Raw genomic sequence first — 24,348 nt, 5'->3', positions numbered from 1 at the left:
GCATAACACATACATCCACACAAGCCAACAGCAGATAATATTCAATCACATATGATATGGTAACGGGCTATAGTGCATAACACAGAACCTCACAATAGTGCTCTTTGTTATACACAAAAATTCAAATCAACAGCGGAAGACACAACTACACACCCTGTCTAATGTAAACAACAATGCATTTTCTTACCTGTAATGAAGTGTTTACTACACACGTAGTGTGTGTGACGAACCGAGTTTGGGAAACCCTGGACTAGAGCACAGTACTCTTCTGTGAGGCTCTGTTTTTGGATTTGGTAGAGCTAAAACCCTGAGGTCTGGGGTTTTCCTCTTATTAGAGGTACACCCCATTACACAACAACTTTTGGGCATGTTCTCGTTATTTGACAGACAGCTTCAAAAGTACCACTGAAAGAAGCCAACTTTGAATGCCGGTCTATGGGACAAACCGGAACGTGTCCCCTGAACGAGGGGCATGGCTTTGCGTGTTGTAATTTATGATGTGAATCGGACGCTGAGTATGCCTGGAGCTGGCCTTGTATCCAACTTCAAGTCTATGACTATCAGTATTTCAGCATCAATTTCATTTCAATCTTTGTTTAACAACACTTTGCATCCATGTGGTTACCCATAACTGACCTCTAATATTGAAATGAGGTGTTTATGTGTGTGTAAAGTAAGCTTTCTGATCCTGTGTTTTGTGCATTGTGAATCCGGTAGCCCTGATTTATTTAACCATTTTTGTGAATGCACAATTACTATCCGATAGAATATGGGAAATATTCTATGTTCACACCATACTTTCATAAATATATACCTGCAACTATTAAATATATTGTATTTGATTTATTCCATGCATTGATATCTTACGCATCCTATGCATTATATCTTATCGATGCATACCCAAAAGTCTGAGAAGTCATGAAAACGTTAGACACAGAAGTTAGTGCACTTATGTAGCCGGGAGGGAGGGGACAGTAATCTCTGTAGCGAATCATCTCGTAAACCAATGAATTTTCAGGCACTGAAAACAGTGGTCGCTTTCTGGCCACACTCGTATACACGAGAGTCGCATGTGCTTTTTTCTCATTTGTGTATGTTAAAGAAACCCATTCGTACTTGAGCATAGAAATTATGTGGTAGAAACATTGTAACAATATAAATATTACAGTGAAGAACTCAAATACACCATCCCATTTTTTGAAGGTTTGGTTTGTGTTCTTTGACAGAACTTTGGTCTGCTGGTGTGAAATATGTCATTCAAAATGGTTAAATTGAGTATAGGCAGGTCCGTGTGTTTATGCATAATTCATGTTTTCTTTTCACAAACAACAAGGCGCCATCAGGTATTTGTGTCACAGGCTACATTTTCTTGTGGTATAATTCATAAATGTTCCCTCCAAAGAATGACTTTCAAGACACTTTAAACGTTTTAAACTGGAGTTGGACGACCCGGACGATGCTGTGTATGCCAGCGGCGAGATAGTGTCAGGACATGTCATTTTAGAGCTCAACAGGGAGACGAAAGTGCACTCCATGAAGGTCATTGGAAGAGGGGTTGCCACTGCCCACTGGCTTGAGGATCACAGTGTGGGCATGAATGCAGTTTACAACGACTACACCTCCAAGATCACCTACTTTAGGAAGAGACAACATCTCATCCGAGGTAATTCTTCTGCATTTCTGGAAAAATCACACTGGCTATTTGTCAACAGATTTTTTTCTTTTTTATTATTTAAAAAAAATATGTCAACCATGTTAATATGTTCAAAATGATTAATATCTATTGATTTCCTTTTAATGCAATTATAAAATTCTCATTTTGAGCCCATGAATGGAACTAATTAATTGCCTGGTAAAATCATGCATCTCTAAAAGTAGTGCACCTTGGATTTGACCAAGCCTACTGTAGGACACAGTAAATATGGAAGCACTGAAGACACAGGCCCTACTTTTGGTTATAAAACATTAAACACAAATCGATTCGAAGATGACATTCTTAGAGGCACTGTAGAATAACAAGAGACTGGAAAATAGTTGACAGCATGAACTTAATATGTACAATTCTGTTGTGTGTGAATGAAGCTCACGTGTAGCAGCAACATACTTATAGGGATTGGATCTAGGCCATCAGACTGGCAGGTAAATAAATGCAGGACTGGTGGAGTTAATGTTTCACTAGAAAGTCAGCTGTCATGCATGGCTTGCCTTGACAATCAAATCAAATTGTATTTACATGCGCCGAATTCAACAGGTGTAGACCTTACAGTGAGTGAAATGCTTACTTACAAGACCTTAACCAACAATGCAGTTTTAAGAAAAATAAGTGTTAAGTAAAAATAGATAAGTAAAAAATAAAATAACAAATAAAAATAACAAATAATTAAAAGAGCAGCAGTAAAAATAACAGCAGCGAGGCTATATACAGGGGGTACCGGTACAGAGTTAATGTGCGGGGTCACAGGTTAGGTAGAGTTAAAGTGACTATGCATAGATAATAAACAGAGATTTGCAGCAGCGTAAAAGAGGGGTTGGGGGGGAGGCAGCTTTTTGATTAGCTGTTCAGGAGTCTTATGGCTTGGGGGTAGAAGCTATTAAGAAGCCTTTTGGACCTAGACCTGGCACTCCGGTACAGCTTGCCATGCGGTAGCAGAGAGAACAGTCTATGACTAGGGTGGCTGGGGTCTTTGACAATTTTTAGGGCCTTCCTCTGACACCACCTGGTATAGAGGTCCTGGATAGCAGGAAGCTTGGCCCCAGTGATGTAATGGGTCGTACGCACTACCCTCTGTAGTGTCTTGCGGTCGGAGGCCGAGCAGTTGCCATACCAGGCAGTGATGCAACCAGTCAGGATGCTCTCAATGGTGCAGCTGTAGAACTTTTTGAGGATCTGAGGACCCATGCCAAATCTTTTCAGTCTCCTGGGGGGGAATAGGCATTGTCGTGCCCTGTTTACGACTGTCTTGGTGTGCTTGGACCACCAGGTTGTTGGTGATGTGGACACCTTAACTTGAAGCTCTCAACCTGCTCCACTACAGCCCTGTCGAGGAGAATGGAAGTGTGCTCGGTCCTCCTTTTCCTGTAGTCCTCAATCATCTCCTTTGCCTTGATCATGTTGAGGGAGAGGTTGTTATCCTGGCACCACATGGCCAGGTCTCTGACCAGGTCTCTTAGGTTTGATGTCTTCACTATTATTCTACAATGTAGAAATGAGTACAATTAAAGAAAAACCCTGCAATGAGTAGGTGTGTCCATTCTTTTGACTGGTACTGTACATGTTGCTGACCTCTTGACAGGCCGCCTTCTCTAACCTCAAGGTAAAATTAAAGTGGATTTAGCTAATGTTATAACACATTAACTACCATGTACAGCTGAGTAATTTCATGGTTACATAAAGTTAGTATAGCAGAGGGGCAGCTTAATATAAAAGTGTTGACCAGTTTTTATATGTGGATAGGCTAATTATGATACATTTCCCAAAGAATAACAGGAAATTATTTATTGGATGGTGTTCAAAACACAATTTACATGTCATACTCAGTGCTTGACTTGGACTAAAATAGGTGGCAGTACTCATTTTGTGTGCCAGTACTATTTATATTTAGGTGCAGGAACACAGTACTTTTGAGATCATATTCTATAAGGTGCAGGAACTAAAGCAGTGAAAATTTGAGGTGCCGGGTATTGGGTATTGAACTCCGATGAACTCCTGCCCAAGTCGAGTGCTGATCATACTGATCAACTTTGACGTATTTTGATTTAATCAAGTCAGGTATCTGACAGAACTTCATATTTTCCTTCACAGAGCCAAAGTAAATGTCTACATTTTGGTTTGATTGGAGACTTGTTTGGATTATTGTAGGCTTAATCAGAAAAGGAGCATGGCTATTTACTTTCTGAGTCTCGCTCTTGGGGTTTTTGACACTTTCTCTTTCATTATGACTGTTAAACTGTAAATAGTGGTTTTGGAATGTATAAACTAAAGTGAAAGAAAGAGTGAGTGCAGAAGCCCAAGAAGAGGCAGAGGCCGAAGACGACTGCTGGCCTGAAAAGGTGTGGGGGGTTTAAAAAAATGCTGCATCTTGTCTCTCAGGTAACAAGGGAAAAACATGTGGAGGCAGCTAGATTAACATCCTCTACAGGAAGTTGTTGAAATTACACCCCAACAGTCCTTTGTTATCTGCCTCGAGTCTGACTAATAATTGCTAAATGGCTGGGACTTCAGGGTGCAGACATTTGTCAAATGAATCTTTAATCGCGGTAAGTCAGTTGGGAAATAGTTTATGAAGTGCAGTCCTATTTCATTATAAAAGCAATGTGAGCAAACATATTCTGTGGACCTCTTATCTCATTTCATATGTCATATGAACGTAGCCTTCTTCACATGGTCAGATAGAATTACAGAATAGTTTTACTCCCCTTCATGACATTAGTTTGGTTGATTTGGTTTTGAGACATGTCATGTTGATACTGATACTGCAGCTGTCTTTGGTCGTCTGATAAATGTGTAATGATGCCGTCCATGTCCATTGCAATAAACTAGACTGTGTTTTTCATGTATTCTTTGTGTGAATACACTCTGGCTAAAGTCCTGCTGTTTGTGTGCCTTAAGCCAGACCCCCGGAAAACATAGCTATAGCCTTCTATACATAATTTGGCACTCTACCAAGATAGGTCTTTGTTTTGAATAACATCTGTTCTGAACACATATGTACATGGTATTAACTTTGTTAGTGTGATGAGTCTGCATACCATTCATTATTTGATACAACGTGGGTGTATAAGTCCAAAATCATACTTCATGCAGGCATGCAAGCATACATGGCTTTTATCTCATCGGCCCAGCAATTACAGGAAGTCTCAGGTCAGAGCTCACTGAAGTTGATTACACACTTTTTAAAGTTGTCATATAGCCACCAGGAGGCGGTTGATATCATAAAGTTGCACAGTACTGGTACTCGTCTGTATTCCATGACAAAGCCCAGCTGTTGCATGTGTCGTTCACACCACAGGAGGCAGTATATAACCCTCACATACTTTCAGGAAACAAATAAGTAAACAACTTTGTTTTTTTGGGGGACAACTTTTCACCCGTGATTTTGCAATCTAGAGGGCCTGGAACTAAATGTTCTGTAAGATATGATAGATGTATTTGTATTGCAAGCAAATGCACTTTCATGTTTATGCGCATTCCCTTTATCATTATTGCTTTTTCTTGAAGTGGTAGCCTAATAGTAAAAAAAAACGCTTTCATGATCGTTCATACAGGGCTTTAGAGACGTTTCAAATCATCATCATGTTTGCTCTCTAACAAAATCAATTTTGCAAACTGTGCATGTTCGGTTTCTTGGACTAATGCATAGACCGCATGTACAGGATGTTAAAAATGGACCCGAGCTAAAGCGAATATAAATACCTTTGCACAATAGTACAATGTGACAATGTACAATGTGAAACTAAATGGGAGGATCTTTGCTGTCTCCAGGCATGCTCAGTTAAGTCTGTTTTTGTCTAAGAACCTGTAACCATCAATCACCAGGCACTGTTTTCTCTGTTCGCTCTGAGCACTCCACGCCCAGGGAAGATGTTTATTAGCCTGCTACAGTCTATGCATGGCACCTTATGTAATATATTCGGAGATCCCGCCCCCTTTCACATTGTGCAAAAAGGAGCTGTGGCCGTCTCTGCTGCATCAGTTTTGTGTAGCGACAAGCCAGAGAGACAACTGAAACGCTCTACGCTTTTTGACAACTTGAACAAGAGCGCAAGAACATTTTAGCAAAAGTAATCCCTTTGGAATTAACACGCCTCAAGATGATTTTCGGCAAATTGAAAAAGTTTGACATCGTCTTTGACTCTCCAGAAATCGACTCTCCTCCAGTTTTCAGCAGTGGGGACGTGGTGTCTGGAAAAGTTGTTTTGGACCTTGCAGGGGAATGTAAAGTGGAGTCGTTGAAGTTGCACGCCGAAGGTTTTGCTAAAGTGTATTGGACCGAGTCTCGTTCGGCTGGGTCTAGTACTGCTTATACTCAAAACTACAGCGACGAAGTGGAATATCTCAACCGAAGAGAAGTGCTTTTGCAAGCAGGTTAGTCATTCACTCTTTCTCGGTGAATGTAAGCAATCGTGCTCCATGTTATGCTACTCTCCGGACAAACCATCTCGAGCAAATTTCAATCAAGATAAAAGTATGTTATTGTACACTACTGCGTTTTGTGGGGGGTTTCTCTCATGATTTTGTTATTTATTAACTTTGAATTATTCTGTCATTTAAAAAATAAGTCCATGTGTTGTCAATGCAAGTTAGATTCACTCTAAAAGTAATAACTCTAAAAGGGGACTCAGTGCTTCCATAAATAATAAACTTTAACAAAATAACCCACAAATCAAGGGCCTGCAAATACCCGTTCAAGAGCACCAGGTTTGACAAAAATCTGTTCTCATGACAGTGAGAAGGAACCTCCCTTTGCAAGTAGTATAGAGAAAGACGTGATATGTACCACCTAACGTTTTTAATATCGGATAAATATGGTGCTCTTGTTTGATGAGAAAAGAGTAACTTCAGTTGCAGTTCATTGTAATGAGAAATTGAACTCAGTGACTTATCCAATATTTATTTTAGGTAGTACATAGCATTGGAAAGCAAAAGGCCCTCTTTCAGTAATCAATGAATGTATCAGAAGTTGTCACAACATTAATGCTTGTTTTTATTAATTTTCAGATAATGCCGAGCTCATCCTCATCCCTGCTGGAAGACATGAATTTCCATTTAGTTTCCAGTTGCCTGACGAGTGAGTATCCCTTTCTGGAATGAATGGTTTCGGTTCAGTATTAGCATACAGTAATGCACTGTGTTGATTGCAAATGTTGATTGCATTTGATTTGGGCCTATGATAAACATCACATCTTATTAAAGAACAACAAAGGTCTAATCAATTGATGTGTTTTACTCCAACAGGACACTGGTAACATCTTTCGAAGGCAAGCATGGCAGCGTCCGCTACTGGGTGAAGGTGAAGCTGCATAGGCCCTGGGCTACAGTGAGGAAGCTCAAGAAGGAGTTCACAGTCATTGAGCCCATTGACATCAACACACCGGCCTTATTGGCCCCCCAAGCTGGCAGCAAAGACAAGATGGCACGGGTTTGGTACCACAACTTTGGACAGGTGTCGATAACTGCCAAGATTGACCGTAAAGGTTACACACCAGGTAAGAACCATATCCTTTAACCCTAGTGGCCTGAACTTAACAAATAGTTATAACTGTTTTTAACTGAACCAAATATAATGTCACAGCCTCTATTCTCCAACTTCCAGGTGAGGTGATTCCGGTCTTTGCTGAGTTTGACAATGCCACCTCACGCTCTGTGGTGCCCAAGGCCTACATCACACAGACGCAGACGTTCCTCGCCCGGGGCACCATGAAGCAGAAGCAGGCTGTGGTGGCCACGCTTAGTGGCGACGTGGTGGGGGCCCAGCGCAGGGAGACCTGGCATGGCCGCGCCATCAAGATCCCACCAGTCGGGCCCTCCATCCTGCAGTGCCGCATCATCAAAGTGGAATACATGCTCAGGGTGAGTTCACTCCCTAGACAGAATGGAAAGCACTTCATTCACGTTTATTAGGTGTTCCTTGTTGAGTGTATGTCTTATTGATAATGAAAAGCTAATTAGAGGTTAGTGGTTTTACCCCTACTGAAGAGTCCATGTTACTGTAGTTCTAAAAGCTTTCTCCCCGCTCCACCACTTAGGTATGTGTGGATGTTCCTGGGACCTCTAAGTTGTGCCTAGAGCTGCCGCTGGTGATGGGCACCATCCCCCTGCATCCTTTCGGCAGCCGCACCTCTAGCGTCAGCAGCCAGTACAGTGTCAACCTGGAATGGCTCCGCATGGCCATCCCTGAGCAGCCTGAGCGTAAGTGTGTCTCATTGTAAACAAGACATAACATGTTCCCCAAAGCTAAATGCCAAACCCCCTGAAAATCTCCAACCTTAGGCAAAATGGTTTACTCATCTGTCCCCTCTTTCTCTCCCCCAAACAGCTCCTCCTGACTACAGCTCTGTGGTGACTGATGAGGAGGCTGAGCAGAACACTATGGCCCACCGTCCTGAGGAGGACCTCAGTGGGATCATGGAGCACCCACTTAGGGCCTTTGTCCAGGAGTTCCGCTTCCGACCCCCTCCGGTGTACTGCGAGGTGAGCTAGCACCACTTAGAATACTCTGTGATTTAACTGAACTCTCTACACTTCATGACCCAATGTGCCTTATTTAAATGTATACCCTTGTGTTTTGCGCCTGCAGGTCGACCCAAACCCTCAGCCCCTCAACATGAGACGTCGCTGCATGACGTGTTGAACCAACCACTTGAGCGTCACGCGATGACCCAACTTAATTACGCAAAGTGATTTGTCTTCTCCTGGATTACTATCCGAAACTGGCTACCCAGTCCCAAGATGTGGCTTCTGTTGTTGGTAGGGACTAAGAGTACCGCTGAGAAGGTGGAAGAGGAGATGGAGACGACAGGACCTGGTTGTGGAGGAAGCCCTTTTAAAAAAAAGAAAGATGGACATGTTATGTTGAGCAAGGAAAGGAAATAACTTGTCTCATGGTTCCTGTCCTCAAGTGATTTTGGCTCTGGATGAGGAAACAGAGCCCCTCCTGCCAATCAATGATTCCCACACAATAAATGTTTTGTGTTTTTTACTGAATTTGGGGAAATATTGGGGGAGAATCACTTGATTTTTGTAAGGGGGAGAGTTGGAGTTGCAGATGATACCTAAGCCTTAAAGAATGCTATGTGAAATGAAGAAATAATCAGCTGGTTTAATGTTGAAGCATCTGTAATACCCAACTCCCCTTTGCCTTGTAACATATAGCCTAGATGTCGACCTGCGTTATGTATTATGACTCAATCATGATGTTCCCATGACTTTCTACTGATAGTCAAGTAAATGAGATTCAAGTAAGCACTTTTTCTGAGAAGTCATGGTTTGGTGAAGAGGAGTTGAGTCAGCAGGTTTAGATATTAAGCCGATGTACACAGGTAATGCTATGCAAAAGGGAAAGCCTGCAGTATCTGCAAATGAACTGAACGATTCTGATGCAGCAGCTATCCTCTGTATGGCGCTGTTCAACGTATTCTGAATGTTAATATAACAGTACTGGATGAAGAAACTAAGTGAATTTCTTTGTATGTGGATGAATTCAAGAGGAATTGGGGTTGCGTACAAGCTAGTTCTTTAGCACAAACCTATGCATAGTGTCTTCTCAAATAGAGACGAGTACTGATTTATTATGACCGTTCACAACAATGATAAGAGGAAGAAACGTGTGAGTCTGTTTTGAAGCTGCTTCAGGCTCAAATGATTTGTTTTAGAAGCAGCTAAAGAGGAAATGTCTGAGCCGTGTGGTTTGTGCGTTTGTCTCAACCCAGATGCCTGTGCCTTGATGTTTCTGAACAGTTTATACATGTCTGCAGAATATTTGTTCAGTGTTACATTAAGCCTTACGTTGAGGATGTCACTTTGAAGTGTACTAAAGAACATTCCAAGAAATTACTGAGGACTTTTACCTCATTTCCAAATATTGGAGAGAAAGGTAGCTTCAGGTCAGCAATGCAGCTTTGGTGTCATGCTCAGTGCAGCACACACCTTAAACGGAATGTATTTTATACAACTGCCATTGTTGATTCACAGAACTTGCCAAAGTTTTTGTAATTCTTGTTTCTAATAAAAACACTGACAGATTTTTGTGTTTTCTGTCAATTAATTCATTTCTTAATTTACCTCATTCTATTTCCCAGAAAGTTTCATTGGTTAGATTTGACTAGAGGTTCAATACACCTTGATCTCCTCGAATAGATGATTGAGTGCCATCTCAAAGAAGAGAATATTAAAGCTTCCTTTTCAACAGCTACTCGTTGGCATGCTAAGAAACATGACTGGGCAGGGGAATTCTGGTGAAAAGTAATCCAGTCGCGTTTAACATCCACACATTTCAACCATAATGGGAATTGAATTTCTTTGACCAAACTTAGGTTCATGTAACCTGAAACCTCATTATTTTTTTTATTTTTTTCCCCTGCTACAATCTTTCTTTTTTTGGAACATCATGTACAGCAGTTTTAATGTGAGCTGAGGCAACACTGCGGTCATGGTTCATCTGAAGAACACTTCTCTTACTCAGAGGCAGCAGGCCATGAAAACAATAATTGTGAAGTGGTAGTGGGTGTATATTTTTACATTGTACAGTTACATAATTTTGCTATTCCGGCTATTCCTGCAGCATTTGGCAGATGTTGGGGTCTTACAATTGTTTAATACATACAAGAACAGGATGAAAGGATAGCAGTGGCCTGCTACAGAGTTTCTGACTTGATTTCTTGTCATTTTTTGTCTTATCAAAACTCCATCTGTGACTGGTTTATGTAACCAAACCCAAATATGTGACCTAGTAGGCCTGCAATCTGCAGTGAAAGAGGAAACAGAATACTAAGATGGTGTTATTAATTACACAGGCCATCAAGGATAACAAATTCATAAAAAAACAGTTTCAAAACCTGACCAAGATAGACGTTTCCATCTCTCACCAAACCTATTGGGACAGGCCTTGGCTGTGGTGCTGGTGGTGAGTTGGTGGCTTGGCACGCAAGGCAAAACATTTGATATATGTTGTCTTGACAAATTGCAATAGGCGGATATGGCCGCCTCGCTTCGCGTTCCTAGGAAACTATGCAGTTTTTTGTTTTTTTTACGTGTTATTTCTTACACTAGTACCCCAGGTCATCTTAGGTTTCATTACATACAGCCGAGAAGAACTACTGAATATAAGATCAGCGTCAACTCACCATCAGTACGACCAAGAATATGTTTTTCTCGATGCGGATCCTGTGTTCTGCCTTACAACCAGTGTAACGGAGTGGATTATATGCAGCGACCCAAAAAAACGACTCAGAAAAAGAGGGAAACGAAGCGGTCTTCTGGTCAGACTCCGGAGACGGGCACACCGTGCACCACTCCCTAGCGTTCTTCTCGCCAATGTTCAGTCTCTTGACAACAAGGTTGATGAAATCCGAGCAAGGGTAGCATTCCAGAGGGACATCAGCGACTGCAACGTTCTCTGCTTCACGGAAACATGGCTAACCGGAGAGACGCTATCCGAAGCGGTGCAGCCAGCGGGTTTCTCCACGCATCGCGCAGACAGAAACGAACATCTTTCTGGTAAGAAGAGGGGCGGGGGCGTATGCCTTATGACTAACGTGACATGGTGTGATGACAGAAACATACAGGAACTCAAATCCTTCTGTTCACCCGATTTAGAATTCCTCACAATCAAATGTAGACCGCATTATCTACCAAGAGAATTCTCTTCGATTATAATCACAGCCGTATATATCCCCCCCCAAGCAGACACATCGATGGCTCTGAACGAACTTTATTTAACTCTCTGCAAACTGGAAACGATTTATCCGGAGGCTGCATTCATTGTAGCTGGGGATTTTAACAAGGCTAATCTGAAAACAAGACTCCCTAAATTTTATCAGCATATCGATTGCGCAACCAGGGGTGGAAAGACCCTGGATCATTGTTACTCTAACTTCCGCACGCATATAAGGCCCTGCCCCGCCCCCCTTTCGGAAAAGCTGACCACGACTCCATTTTGTTGATCCCTGCCTACAGACAGAAACTAAAACAAGAAGCTCCCAGCTGAGGTCTGTCCAACGCTGGTCCGACCAAGCTGACTCCACACTCCAAGACTGCTTCCATCACGTGGACTGGGAGATGTTTCGTATTGCGTCAGACAACAACATTGACGAGTACGCTGATTCGGGTTCATTAGAACGTGCGTTGAAGATGTCGTTCCCATAGCAACGATTAAAACATTCCCTAACCAGAAACCTTGGATTGATGGCAGCATTCGTGTGAAACTGAAGGCACGAACCACTGCTTTTAATCAGGGCAAGGTGTCTGGTAACATGACTGAATACAAACAGTGCAGCTATTTCCTCCGCAAGGCTATCAAACAAGCTAAGCGCCAGTACAGAGACAAAGTAGAATCTCAATTCAACGGCTCAGACACAAGAGGCATGTGGCAGGGTCTACAGTCAATCACGGACTACAGGAAGAAACCCAGCCCAGTCACGGACCAGGATGTCTTGCTCCCAGGCAGACTAAATCACTTTTTGCCCGCTTTGAGGACAATACAGTGCCACTGACACGGCCTGCAACGAAAACATGCGGTCTCTCCTTCACTGCAGCCGAAGTGAGTAAGACATTTAAACGTGTTAACCCTCGCAAGGCTGCAGGCCCAGACGGCCCCCAGCCGCGCCCTCAGAGCATGCGCAGACCAGCTGGCCGGTGTGTTTACGGACATATTCAATCAATCCCTATACCAGTCTGCTGTTCCCACATGCTTCAAGAGGGCCACCATTGTTCCTGTTCCCAAGAAAGCTAAGGTAACTGAGCTAAACGACTACCGCCCGTAGCACTCACATCCGTCATCATGAAGTGCTTTGAGAGACTAGTCAAGGACCATATCACCTCCACCCTACCTGACACCCTTGACCCACTCCAATTTGCTTACCGCCCAAATAGGTCCACAGATGATGCAATCTCAACCACACTGCACACTGCCCTAACCCATCTGGACAAGAGGAATACCTATGTGAGAATGCTGTTCATCGACTACAGCTCGGCATTCAACACCATAGTACCCTCCAAGCTCGTCATCAAGCTCGAGACCCTGGGCCTCGACCCCGCCCTGTGCAACTGGGTTCTGGACTTCCTGACGGGCCGCCCCCAGGTGGTGAGGGTAGGCAACAACATCTCCTCCCCGCTGATCCTCAACACTGGGGCCCCACAAGGGTGCGTTCTGAGCCCTCTCCTGTACTCCCTGTTCACCCACGACTGCGTGGCCATGCACGCCTCCAACTCAATCATCAAGTTTGCGGACGACACAACAGTGGTAGGCTTGATTACCAACAACGACGAGACGGCCTACAGGGAGGAGGTGAGGGCCCTCGGAGTGTGGTGTCAGGAAAATAACCTCACACTCAACGTCAACAAAACTAAGGAGATGATTGTGGACTTCAGGAAACAGCAGAGGGAACACCCCCATCCACATCGATGGAACAGTAGTGGAGAGGGTAGCAAGTTTTAAGTTCCTCGGCATACACATCACAGACAAACTGAATTGGTCCACTCACACAGACAGCATCGTGAGGAAGGCGCAGCAGCGCCTCTTCAACCTCAGGAGGCTGAAGAAATTTGGCTTGTCACCAAAAGCACTCACAAACTTCTACAGATGCACAATCGAGAGCATCCTGGCGGGCTGTATCACCGCCTGGTATGGCAACTGCACCGCCCTCAACCATAAGGCTCTCCAGAGGGTAGTGAGGTCTGCACAACGCATCACCGGGGGCAAACTACCTGCCCTCCAGGACACCTACACCACCCGATGCTACAGGAAGGCCATAAAGATCATCAAGGACATCAACCACCCGAGCCACTGCCTGTTCACCCCGCTGTCATCCAGAAGGCGAGGTCAGTACAGGTGCATCAAAGCTGGGACCGAGAGACTGAAAAACAGCTTCTATCTCAAGGCCATCAGACTGTTAAACAGCCACCACTAACATTGAGTGGCTACTGCCAACACACTGTCAATGACACTGACTCTACTCCAGCCACTTTAATAATGGGAATTGATGGGAAATGATGTAAATATATCACTAGCCACTTTAAACAATGCTACCTTATATAATGTTACTTACCCTACATTATTCATCTCATATGCATACGTAGATACTGTACTCTATATCATCGACTGCATCCTTATGTAATACATGTATCACTAGCCACTTTAACTATGCCACTTGGTTTACATACTCATCTCATATGTATATACTGCACTCGATATCATCTACTGTATCTTGCCTATGTTGCTCTGTACCATCACTCATTCATATATCCTTATGTACATATTCCTTATCCCCTTAGACTGTGTATAAGACAGTAGTTTTTTGGGAATTGTTAGTTAGATTACTTGTTCGTTATTACTGCATTGTCGGAACTAGAAGCACAAGCATTTCGCTACACTCGCATTAACATCTGCTAACCATGTGTATGTGACAAATAAAATTTGATTTGATTTGATTTGACATACAGTTGAAGTCGGAAGTTTACATACACTTAGTTTGGAGTCATTAAAACTTGTTTCAACCACTCCACAAATTTCTTGTTAACAAACTATAGTTGTGGCAAGTCGATTAGGACATCTACTTTGTGCATGACACAAGTAATTTTTTCCAACAATTGTTTACAGACAGATTCTTTCACTTATAATTCACTGTATCACAATTACAGTGGGTCAGAAGTTTACATACACTAAGATGACTGTGCTTTTAAACAGCTTGGAAAATTCCAGAAAATTATGTCATGGCTTTAGAAGCTTCTGATTGGCTAATTGACATCATTTGAGTCAATTGGAGGTGTACATGTGGATGTATTTCAAGGCCTACCTTCAAACTCAGTGCCTCTTGCTTGACATCATGGGAAAATCAAAAGAAATCAGCCAAGACCTCAGAAAAAGAAATTGTAGACCTCCAGTCTGGTTCATCCTTGGGGAGCAATTTCCAAACGCCAGAAGGTACCACGTTCACCTGTACAAACAACAGTACGCAAGTATAAACATCATGGGACCGGGCATCCGTCATACCGCTCAGGAAGGAGACGCTTTCTGTCTCCTAGAGATGAACGTACCTTGGTGCGAAAAGTGCAAATCAATCTTAGAACAACAGCAAAGGACCTTGTGAATATGCTGGATGAAACGGGTACAAAAGTATCTATATCTACAGTAAAACGAGTCCTATATCGACATAACCTGAAAGGCCGCTCAGCATGGAAGAAGCCACTGCTTCAAAACTGCCATAAAAAGCCAGACTATGGTTTGCAACTGCACATGGGGACAAAGATTGTACTTTTTGGAGAAATGTCCTCTGGCCTGATGAAACAAAATATAAATGTTTGGCCATAATGACCATTGTTATGTTTGGAGGAAAAAGGGGGATGCTTGCAAGCCGAAGAACACCATCCCAACCATGAAGCACGGGGGTGGCAGCATCATGTTGTGGGGGTGCTTTGCTGCAGGAGGGACTGGTGCACTTCACAAAATAGATGGCATCATGAGAAAGGACAATTATGTAGATATATTGAAGCATCTCAAGACATCAATCAGGAAGTTAAAGCTTGGTCGCAAATGGGTCTTCCAAATGGGCAGTGACCCCAAGCATACTTCCAAAGTTGTGGCAAAATGGATAAGGACAACAAAGTCATCACAAAGCCCCGACCTCAATCCTATAGAAAATGTGTGGGCAGAACGGAAAAAGCGTGTGTGAGCACGGAGGCCTACAAAATCTGACTCAGTTACACCAGCTCTGTCTGTAGGAATGGACCAAAATTCACCAAACTTATTGTGGGAAGCTTGTGGAAGGCTACCTGAAAGGTTTGACCCAAGTTAAACAATTTAAATCCAATGCTACCAAATACTAATTGAGTGTATGTGAACTTCTGAACCACTGGGAATGTGATGAAAGAAATAAAAGCTAAAATAAATCATTCTCTCTACTATTATTCAGACATTTCACATTCTTAAACTGAAGTGGTGATCCTAACTGACCTAAGACAGGGCATTTTTACGAGGATTAAATGTCAAGAATTGTGAAAAACTGAGTTTAAATGTACATGACTAAGGTGTATGTAAACGTCCGACTTCAACTGTATCATCAACAAACAGGGCATTGACTCCTCTTACTTGGTGTCTGTCTGCCCAGTGTGTCAAGAGAAGAGAAGGGGGATTCTCCCATTGGAATGATGCTGTGGTCTGCTGTTTGACAAATTCCTCATGGAGCAATTAGGAATAGAGCCTGGGATTCGGGAACATCGGCAGCACACTGGACTGCCTTGTGTGTCTTCATGTCAGCTCATCCTCACATAATGGGATCTGCAATGAGTGTTTAGCAGAACGAAGAGGAAGAGGGGAATGTACAGCAGGAGTCTTACTGTAAAGACAGACTTTTCTTCTTGTCACTGTCCTGGGGTTTTCTATTGTGTCTGTCCGAGTGTGTTTTCTCAACTGTTGCTAGTCATGTGTGGCGGCCTTGTCAGCATTCTGTATGAGTGTGTGTGTATTGCTTTAATTATCATGTGGATTCCATGTATTAACTGCCAGGGATATTGTAAACTACTAGCCAACAAGCCCAACGTCTTGGCTGATTATGCATGGCAGACACAGACAGACAAACAAACTCAACCTTATGGTCAAGGTTTTGGTCCAAATAAACACCTTTCAGGCATCTAATGTAGCATTGTGTTGGTACACTGTAGCGTCAAAATGAAGTAACAAAGTGTTATTACTTTCCCTGCCCTCTGTCTTTATCTGCTCTACACGAGAGACAGGAAGCCAACAGGGCCAATCAGGAAACGTAGCAGAGTGGCACGTACACATGAGAGGAGATGTCACCAGGCAAGGTTGTCAAGGTTGCCGGGAGGAAGTTGCTTTCCCTGCTTTGTATATTTAACCTATCATATTCCACGTTGGCTGGCATCCAGGCGATTACAACAACATCTCAGAATTGTAGACTGCCAGGTTGCAAAACATTTGTCTCTGGAAGTTCGACAGTGGCATTGGAAGACATAGCATCGCCATTGTTGTTTTCGTTGTACCTCGTTGGGAATGTCAGGCAATTTGTGTGCAGATAGAAATGTCCACGGTCGCGAAATGTTTTGTCTCGAGCAAGAGAGCTTTACATTCCTTTCCAATACGGAGTATCTGTATCTGCTTTGTGTGTCTGTGTGTTTGTGTGCATCTCAACGTTTGCGTTGTATGCAAGAGAGCAATATGTAGCCTACTGAATACAAAGAATCAAATCAAATCAAATTTATTTATATAGCCCAATAGTACATCAGCTGATATCTCAAAGTGCTGTACAGAAACCCAGCCTAAAACCCCAAACAGCAAGCAATGCAGGTGTAGAAGCACGGTGGCTAGGAAAAACTCCCTAGAAAGGCCAAAACCTAGGAAGAAACCTAGAGAGGAACCAGGCTATGTGGGGTGGCCAGTCCTCTTCTGGCTGTGCCGGGTGGAGATTATAACAGAACATGGCCAAGATGTTCATAAATGACCAGCATGGTCGAATAATAATAAGGCAGAACAGTTGAAACTGGAGCAGCAGCACAGTCAGGTGGAAGTTGAAACTGGAGCAGCAGCATGGCCAGGTGGACTGGGGACAGCAAGGAGTCATCATGTCAGGTAGTCCTGGGGCATGGTCCTAGGGCTCAGGTCAGTTGAAACTGGAACAGCAGCATGGCCAGGTGGACTGGGGACAGCAAGGAGAATGAATGACTTTTATATTTAAAGGGCACTGGGGCAGTCCAGCAGACATGCAAAGCCTGTATTTTGTAGCAAATTATGTTCTCAATTGTAAACACACACAGGATGACATACAGTGCATTCGGAAAATATTCAGACCATTTCACTTTTTCCATATTTTGTCATGTTACAGCCTTATTCTAAAATGGATAAAATATTTTATTTTAGACATTTTTGCAAATGTACTAAAAATTAAAAAGATATCTTATTTACATAAGTATTCAGACCCTTTGATATGAGACTCGAAATTGAGCTGAGGTGCATCCTTTTTTCATTGATCATCCTCAAGATTTTTCTACAACTTGATTGGAATCCACCTGTGGTAAATCCAATTGATTGGACATGATTTGGAAAAACACACACCTGTCTATATAAGGTCCCACAGTTGACAGTGCATGTCAGAGCAAAAACCAAGCCTCAAGGTTGAAGGAATTGTACATAGAGCTCAGAGACAGAAGGGTCATACTCAAGGAGCCTCAAGGCTGGCAAATGTGCTTCAACAAAGTACTGAGTAAAGGGTCTGAATACTTGTGTAAATGTGATATTTCAGTTTACATTTTTTTTATAAATTTGCTAAAAAACTAAAAATGTAATACATTTTAGAATAAGGCTGTAACGTAACAAAATGTGGAAAAAGTCAAGGGGTCTGAATACTTTCCGAATGCACCGTACATAGCAGACTAGCTGTCTTCATTAGACTTACATAAGGCAGTAATGGAGACTTATTCAGTATTGTAACAAAGAGAAAAGACTGTTGAAGGACTTTCAATTGGACTATAGACTCAAAATAGGGAACTGACAATATCAAAATATCAAGCTTTTCATTTTCTGAATGTCCTTAATATGCAGTGCATTCAGAAAGTATTCAGACCCCTTGACATTTTCCACATTTTGTTATGTTACAGCCGTATTCTAAAATGTATTAAATATTTTTCCCCCTCATCAATCTACACACAATACCACATAATGACAAAGTGGCAACAGGTTTTCAATTGTTTTTGTACATTTATTATTAATAAACAACTGAAATACCTTATTTACGTTAGTATTCAGACCCTTTACTATGAGACACAAAATTGAGCTCAGGTGCATCCTTTTTTCATTGATCATCCTCGAGATTTTTCTACAACAAGATTTGGAAAGGCACACAAATCAAATCAATCACATTTTATTGGTCACATACACTTTTTCAGCAGATGCTATTGTGGGTGGAGCGACATGCTTGTGGTTCTAGCTCCAACAGTGCAGTAATATCTTACAAGAAATATCTAACAGTTTCACAACAATACACACACATCTAAGTAATGGAATGGTATTAAGAATATATAAATATTTGGACGAGCAATGTCAGAGCAGCATAGACTAAGATACAGTAGAATAGAATAGAATACAGTGTATACATATGAGATGAGGAATACAACATATTTAAATATTATTAAAGTGATTAGTTTTCCATTAATAAAGTGGGCAATGACTTCAAGTATATAGGCCGGTAGCCTCTAATGTTCTATTGATGGCTATTTAAGTCTAATGACCTTGAGATAAAAGCTGTTTTCAGTTTCTCTGTCCCAGCTTTGATGCACCTGTACTGACCCCGCCTTCTGGATGATAGTGTGGTGAACAGGCAGTGGCTCAGGTGATTGTTGTCCTTGATGATCTTTTTGGCCTTCCTGTGATATTGGGTGCTGTAGGTATCCTGGAGGGCAGGTAGTTTGCCCCCAGTGATGCGTTGGGCAGACCACCCTCTGGAGAGCTCTGCGGTTGCGGGGGGTGCAGTTGCAGTACCAGGTGGCGATACAGCCCGACAGGATGCTCTCAATTGTGCATCTGTAAACATTTCTGAGGGTTTTAGGTGCCAAGCCAAATTTCTTCAGCGTCCTGAGGTTGAAGAGGCGCCGTTGCGCCTTGTTTACCACACTGTCTGTGTGGCTGGACCATTTCAGTTTGTCATTGATCTGTACGCCGAGGAACTTGAAGCTTTCCATCTTCTCCACTCCACTCCCGTCAATTTGGATAGGGGGGTGCTCCCTCTGCTGTTTCCTGAAGTCCATGATCAGCTCCTTTGTTTTGTTGACATTGAGTGAGAGGTTATTTTTATGGCACCACACTCCCATGGCCCTCATTTCCCCCCTGTAGGCTGTCTCGTCATTGTTGGTAATTAGGCCAACTGCCGTTGTGTCGTCTGCAAACTTGATGATTGAGTTGGAGGCGTGCGTGGCCATGCAATCATGGGTGAACGGGGAGTACAGAATGGGGCTGTGCACACACCCTTGTGGGGCCCCAGTGTTGATGATGGAGGTGTTGTTTCCTACCTTCACCACCTGGGGCAACCCGTCAGGAAGTCCAGGACCCAGTTGCACAAGGCAGGGTTCAGACCCAGGGCCTCAGAATTAATGATGAGCTTGGAAGGTGCTATGGTGTTGAACGCTGAGCTATAGTCAATGAACAACATTCTTACATAGGTATTCCTCTTGCCCAGATGGGAAGTGTGCGGTGCAATGGCAATTGCATCGTCTGTGGATCTATTGGGGCGGCAAGCAAATTGAAGTGGGTCTAGGGTGTCAGGTAAGGTAGAGGTGATATGACCCTTGACTAGTCTCTCAAAGCACTTCATGATGACAGAAGTGAATGCTGTGCGGAGATAGTTATTTAGTTCAGTTACCTTTTATTTTTTGGGTACAGGAACAATGGTGGCCATCTTGAAGCATGTGGGGACAGCTGACTGGGATAGGGAAAGATTGAATATGTCCGAAAACACTGGTCTGTGCATGCTCTGAGGATGCGGCTAGGGATGCAGTCTGGGCCGGCAGCCTTGTGAGGGTTGACCCACCTGTCTATTTAAGGTCTCACAGTTGTCAGAGCAAAAACCAAGACTTGAGGTCAAAAGAATTGAGCTCCGTAGAGCTCCGAGACAGAATTGTGTCGAGGCACATTTCTGCTACATTGAAGGTCTCCAATAACACAGTGGCCTCCATCATTCTGAAATGGAAGACGTTTGGAACCACCAAGAACAGCCCGGACAAACTGAGCAATCGGGGGAGAAGGGCCATGGTCAGGGAGGTAACCAAGAACCCGATGGTCACTCTGACAGAGCTTCAGTGTTCCTCTGTGGAGATGGGATAACCTTTCAGAAGGACAACCATCTCTGCAACACTCCACCAATCAGGCCTTTATGGTAGAGTGGACAGACGGAAGCCACTCAGTAAAAGTTACATGACAGCTTTCTTGGAGCATCATGCTGTGGGGATGTTTATCAGCAGCAGGGACTGTGAGACTAGTCAGAATTTAGGGAATGATGAACGGAGCAAAAAACAGAGAGATCCTTAATGAAAACCTGATCCAGAGCGCTCAGGACCTCAGACTGGGGCGAAGTTTCACCTTTTAACAGGACAGCGACCCAAAGCACACAGCCAAGACAATGCAAGAGTGGCTTCGGAACAAGTCTCTGAATGTTCTTGTGTGGCCAGGCCAGAGCCCGAACTTGATCCCGATTGAACATCTCTGGAGATACCTGAAAATAGCTGTACAGGGACACTCCCCATCCTATCTGACAGCGCTTGAGAGGATCTGCAGAGAAGAATGGGAGAAAGTCCCCAAATGCAGGTGTGCCAAGCTTGTTGCGTCATACCCAAGAAGACTCGAGGCTGTAATCACTGTAAAGGGTCTGAATACTAACGTAAATGTGATCTTTCAGTAAATGTTTTATTGTCATTATTGTCATCAGCAAAAAAAAATTGTCATCATTTCATACATTTTTGGCGTGGGCCCCCCACCAGCGGCGCTTCTTCCCAGTCTACTCCAGTGTCCTGAGAACCTCGCTTAACTCCTCCGGAGCATTCCACAGGAGATTCTGGAACCAGCCGGGCGTTTCTCTCCCAGTGCTCCCTCATCTTCGAGCCGCAGCCTTTTTTTCCCCCCTCGGACCACTCGTAGATAGCGTATTTGATAGGAGGGCACTTGCCTGGGCTACGGCGGTGTGGCAGCAACAGTCCAACGTTTTCCTCAATCTGGAGGAGTTTGTGGCAGAGGTACGTGAAATGTTCGATTCTCCGTTATCCGGGAGAGAGGCTGCTCATAAGCTGTTCAAACTACGTCAAGACTCCCATAGTGTGGCAGACTATACAATGTATTTTATTTTAGTTGGCGACTGAGAGTGCCTGGAACCCGTCAGCCCTGTCTGACACGTTCCGTCACGGATAATCGGAGGTGATTAAAGGCGAGCTCACAGCCCGGGAGTTGCCCATGGACCTCAACTCTAGAGAGCGGTCATCTTCTCCAAGTTGGACCTTCGGAACGCTTACCATCTGGTTTGGATACGGGAAGGTGACAGGTGGAAGTCAGCCTTTAACATTGCTAGCGGGCGCTATGAGTACCTGGTGATGCCGTTCGGACTGACCATGCTCCTACAGTGTTCCAGGCCCTGGTCAATGATGTGCTACGTGACATGTTGAACCGATTTGTGTTTGACTACCTGGACGACATCCTCATCTATTCCCGGTCAGCTCAAGAGCACGTCCTCCATGTCCGACAGGTCCTCCAGTGTCTCCACTGCTCATTTCTACCGTTGTTTTGACTACAGGAACCTTGTTTCCCCACTCTCTGCACTCACCTCTCCCAAGGTTCCATTCATATGGTCTCCAGCAGCTGACTGGGCATTCTCAGACCTCAAGCAGCAAATCACTACATTCATATCTTAATCCATCCGTCCGTTCCTGTCAGATCATGGTGGAGGTTGATGCCTCAGACGTCAGAGTGGGGGCTGTCCTGTCCCAGCGTTCCGCCCAGGACCAGAAGCTGCATCCCTGCGCCTTCCTTCCCCATCATCTTAACCTCCACTGAGAGGAACTATGATGTAGGAAATCAAGAATTACTCACTGTTAAGATGGTGTTGGAGGAGTGGTGGCATTGGTTAGAAGGGGCGGAACATTCATTCTTGGTGTGGATGGACCATAAGAACCTGGAATTTCTCCGCATTGCAAAGCACCTCAACTCCAGGCCGGCGAGATGGGCCCTGTAATTCACTCATTTCCATTTCACTATCTCCTACAGCCTGGGGTCCAAGAATGTGAAGCCTAATGCACGCTCATGTCTGTACAGCCCCGCTACTACACCATCGGACCCCAAGACCAACCGGATGTTAGTCCTGGACTTTCCCCCCCGTTTTCTTGGCCCCATTCCCCATCTCTAAGGTTCTTAGCCCCTCTGCTGTCCGCCTTCTGTTGCCACGCACCCTCCACATACATCCCACTTTCCATGTATCTAGAACTAAACCCCTGTCTCACGGCCCACGGTTTCCTGACTCTGATTTGGATTACGACTCTTTGCCTGCTTTGACTTAACTTTTGCCTGCCCCTTGTACTATAATAAACTCTGAGACTTGTACTATCCGCCTCCTGTGTCTGCATCTGGGTATTAGCCTGAGACGTAATACTTCCATTCAGGTGTAGTCTATACAAATATAAACATAAAACATTGAACATGTTTGTCACGTTCTGACCTTAGTTCTTTTGTTATGACTTTGTTTTTGTATGGTCAGGGCGTGAGTTGGGTGGGTTGTCTATGTTCGTTTTTCTATGTTGTGTTTTGAGTTTGGCCTGGTATGGTTCTCAATCAGAGGCAGGTGTCATTAGTTGTCTCTGATTGAGAATCATACTTAGGTAGCCTTTTTCCACCTGTGTTTTGTGGGTGTTTATTTTCTGTTCTGTGTTTTATTTCCCCGTTCAGGACTGTTCGTTTGTCGTTTTATTGTTTTTGTTTCAGTGTTCACTATTTGTATTAAACATCAAGATGAACACTTACCCCGCTGCGTTTTGGTCATCTCCTTCATACGACGACCGTTACAATGTTGTTATGAAGATGCATATGAAATATTGTTGAAACAATTGTTTTTCAGGACAAACTCTTAAAATTGATGATCAAGGAAAACAAAACCTGTATGTGAATATTCTAAGTTATTAACCACTTAACTTTTGTTCAATATGGCGGAAATGCTACATTTCCAAGAATGCATTAGTTTAAGCCTAAAGTTGAGGCCTTCAAAAAGAAGCCAAACAAATGAAATGATTGGAGGAAATATAATTGGCTATTCTAAGCACTAAGGTTAAAAGAGTACATGAACATTGTTTCCAGAGAAAAGTGATACATTCTTCAGTATCTGGTATCAGATTCAATGAAACTCTCCTTTTCTATGACTGAGTGGAATAGGAGTCAATTCCAAAATTCTGAATTGTGCCCAACCCTGCCAGAGACATGTTTTAAGTAGCTCCCTGATAGCACACCGTATGACACCCCGGTACCACTCGGGTTTTGTTCAGCAAAGGCGGCGTGATGTCCAGGGACGAGATGCGTGGAGTGTGTGTGTTTTGTTGACTCCCCCGGGTGCCCCCAAAGGGCTTCATGGATATCAATGTAACTTCAGAGGAGGGCGAGTCCAAAGCAGTTCATTATAGCGGCAGTGCTGTGGTGTTCTGTGCACAACTCTTTGAACTGAATATTCTCTGGGGGTACAGCAAAACAACATTCAGGACCACCTTTAGGACCCTTGTTCATGCCAATATTTGCTCTCTTCCCTTGGCGTATTTTGAGGGGGTCATCTCTCCCCCAACAGATGTCAGCGCGTTGGCTCATATTAGGCTTGTTGTTTATTGCCCTTGCTGTCTGTCTTCCATTGTTTTCTGTGACTACAGTTCTCTTTGTTCACAGCTCTACATGACACTGAAAGGTCCACAAACAGCCTCCAAACAGAATGATGATGTCAGATGATGAATTCTAATTTCTAACAGAAGCTGAAGAATATAGGTGCAGGTCATCTGCACCAAATTGCACCATTTTAGCCTACTATATAATATTACATACTACATAATGTATCAGCTATTGTAAGATGATTTTGCAATGCTTCTTTCAATAATGAAATATATCAGTCAATGTC

The 24,348-nt window shown here is 43.5% G+C and overlaps 1 protein-coding gene and 1 long non-coding RNA gene across 2 annotated transcripts; both read left to right on the top strand.

Moving 5' to 3' along the window:
* Positions 1-24: 24 nt before the first annotated feature.
* Positions 25-24,342, top strand: LOC112250728. The gene is made up of 3 exons (XR_002953566.1): positions 25-1,203; positions 1,403-1,663; positions 24,123-24,342. It is a non-coding gene; the product is annotated as an uncharacterized LOC112250728 (long non-coding RNA).
* arrdc2 (arrestin domain containing 2) lies at positions 5,596-9,742 on the top strand. Its single transcript, XM_024421116.2, has 7 exons — positions 5,596-6,085; positions 6,719-6,788; positions 6,956-7,206; positions 7,314-7,570; positions 7,747-7,909; positions 8,037-8,191; positions 8,298-9,742. The coding sequence occupies exons 1-7, from the start codon at positions 5,812-5,814 to the stop codon at positions 8,349-8,351; spliced, it is 1,224 nt and encodes a 407-aa protein (XP_024276884.1). The 5' UTR covers positions 5,596-5,811; the 3' UTR covers positions 8,352-9,742.
* Positions 24,343-24,348: the final 6 nt, after the last annotated feature.

This window comes from Oncorhynchus tshawytscha, linkage group LG05 (assembly GCF_018296145.1).
Source record: "Oncorhynchus tshawytscha isolate Ot180627B linkage group LG05, Otsh_v2.0, whole genome shotgun sequence".
NCBI lineage: Eukaryota > Metazoa > Chordata > Actinopteri > Salmoniformes > Salmonidae > Oncorhynchus > Oncorhynchus tshawytscha.
This window is presented reverse-complemented; position numbering and strand designations above follow the sequence as displayed.

Excerpts from the sequence above, each read along its gene's own strand:
- arrdc2 (XM_024421116.2), top strand. The coding sequence starts at position 5,812 with ATGATTTTCGGCAAATTGAAAAAGTTTGACATCGTCTTTGACTCTCCA. Across the intron at positions 7,207-7,313 it reads CCGTAAAGGTTACACACCAG|GTGAGGTGATTCCGGTCTTT; the intron begins GTAAGAACCATA and ends TCCAACTTCCAG. Across the intron at positions 7,910-8,036 it reads CATCCCTGAGCAGCCTGAGC|CTCCTCCTGACTACAGCTCT; the intron begins GTAAGTGTGTCT and ends TCCCCCAAACAG.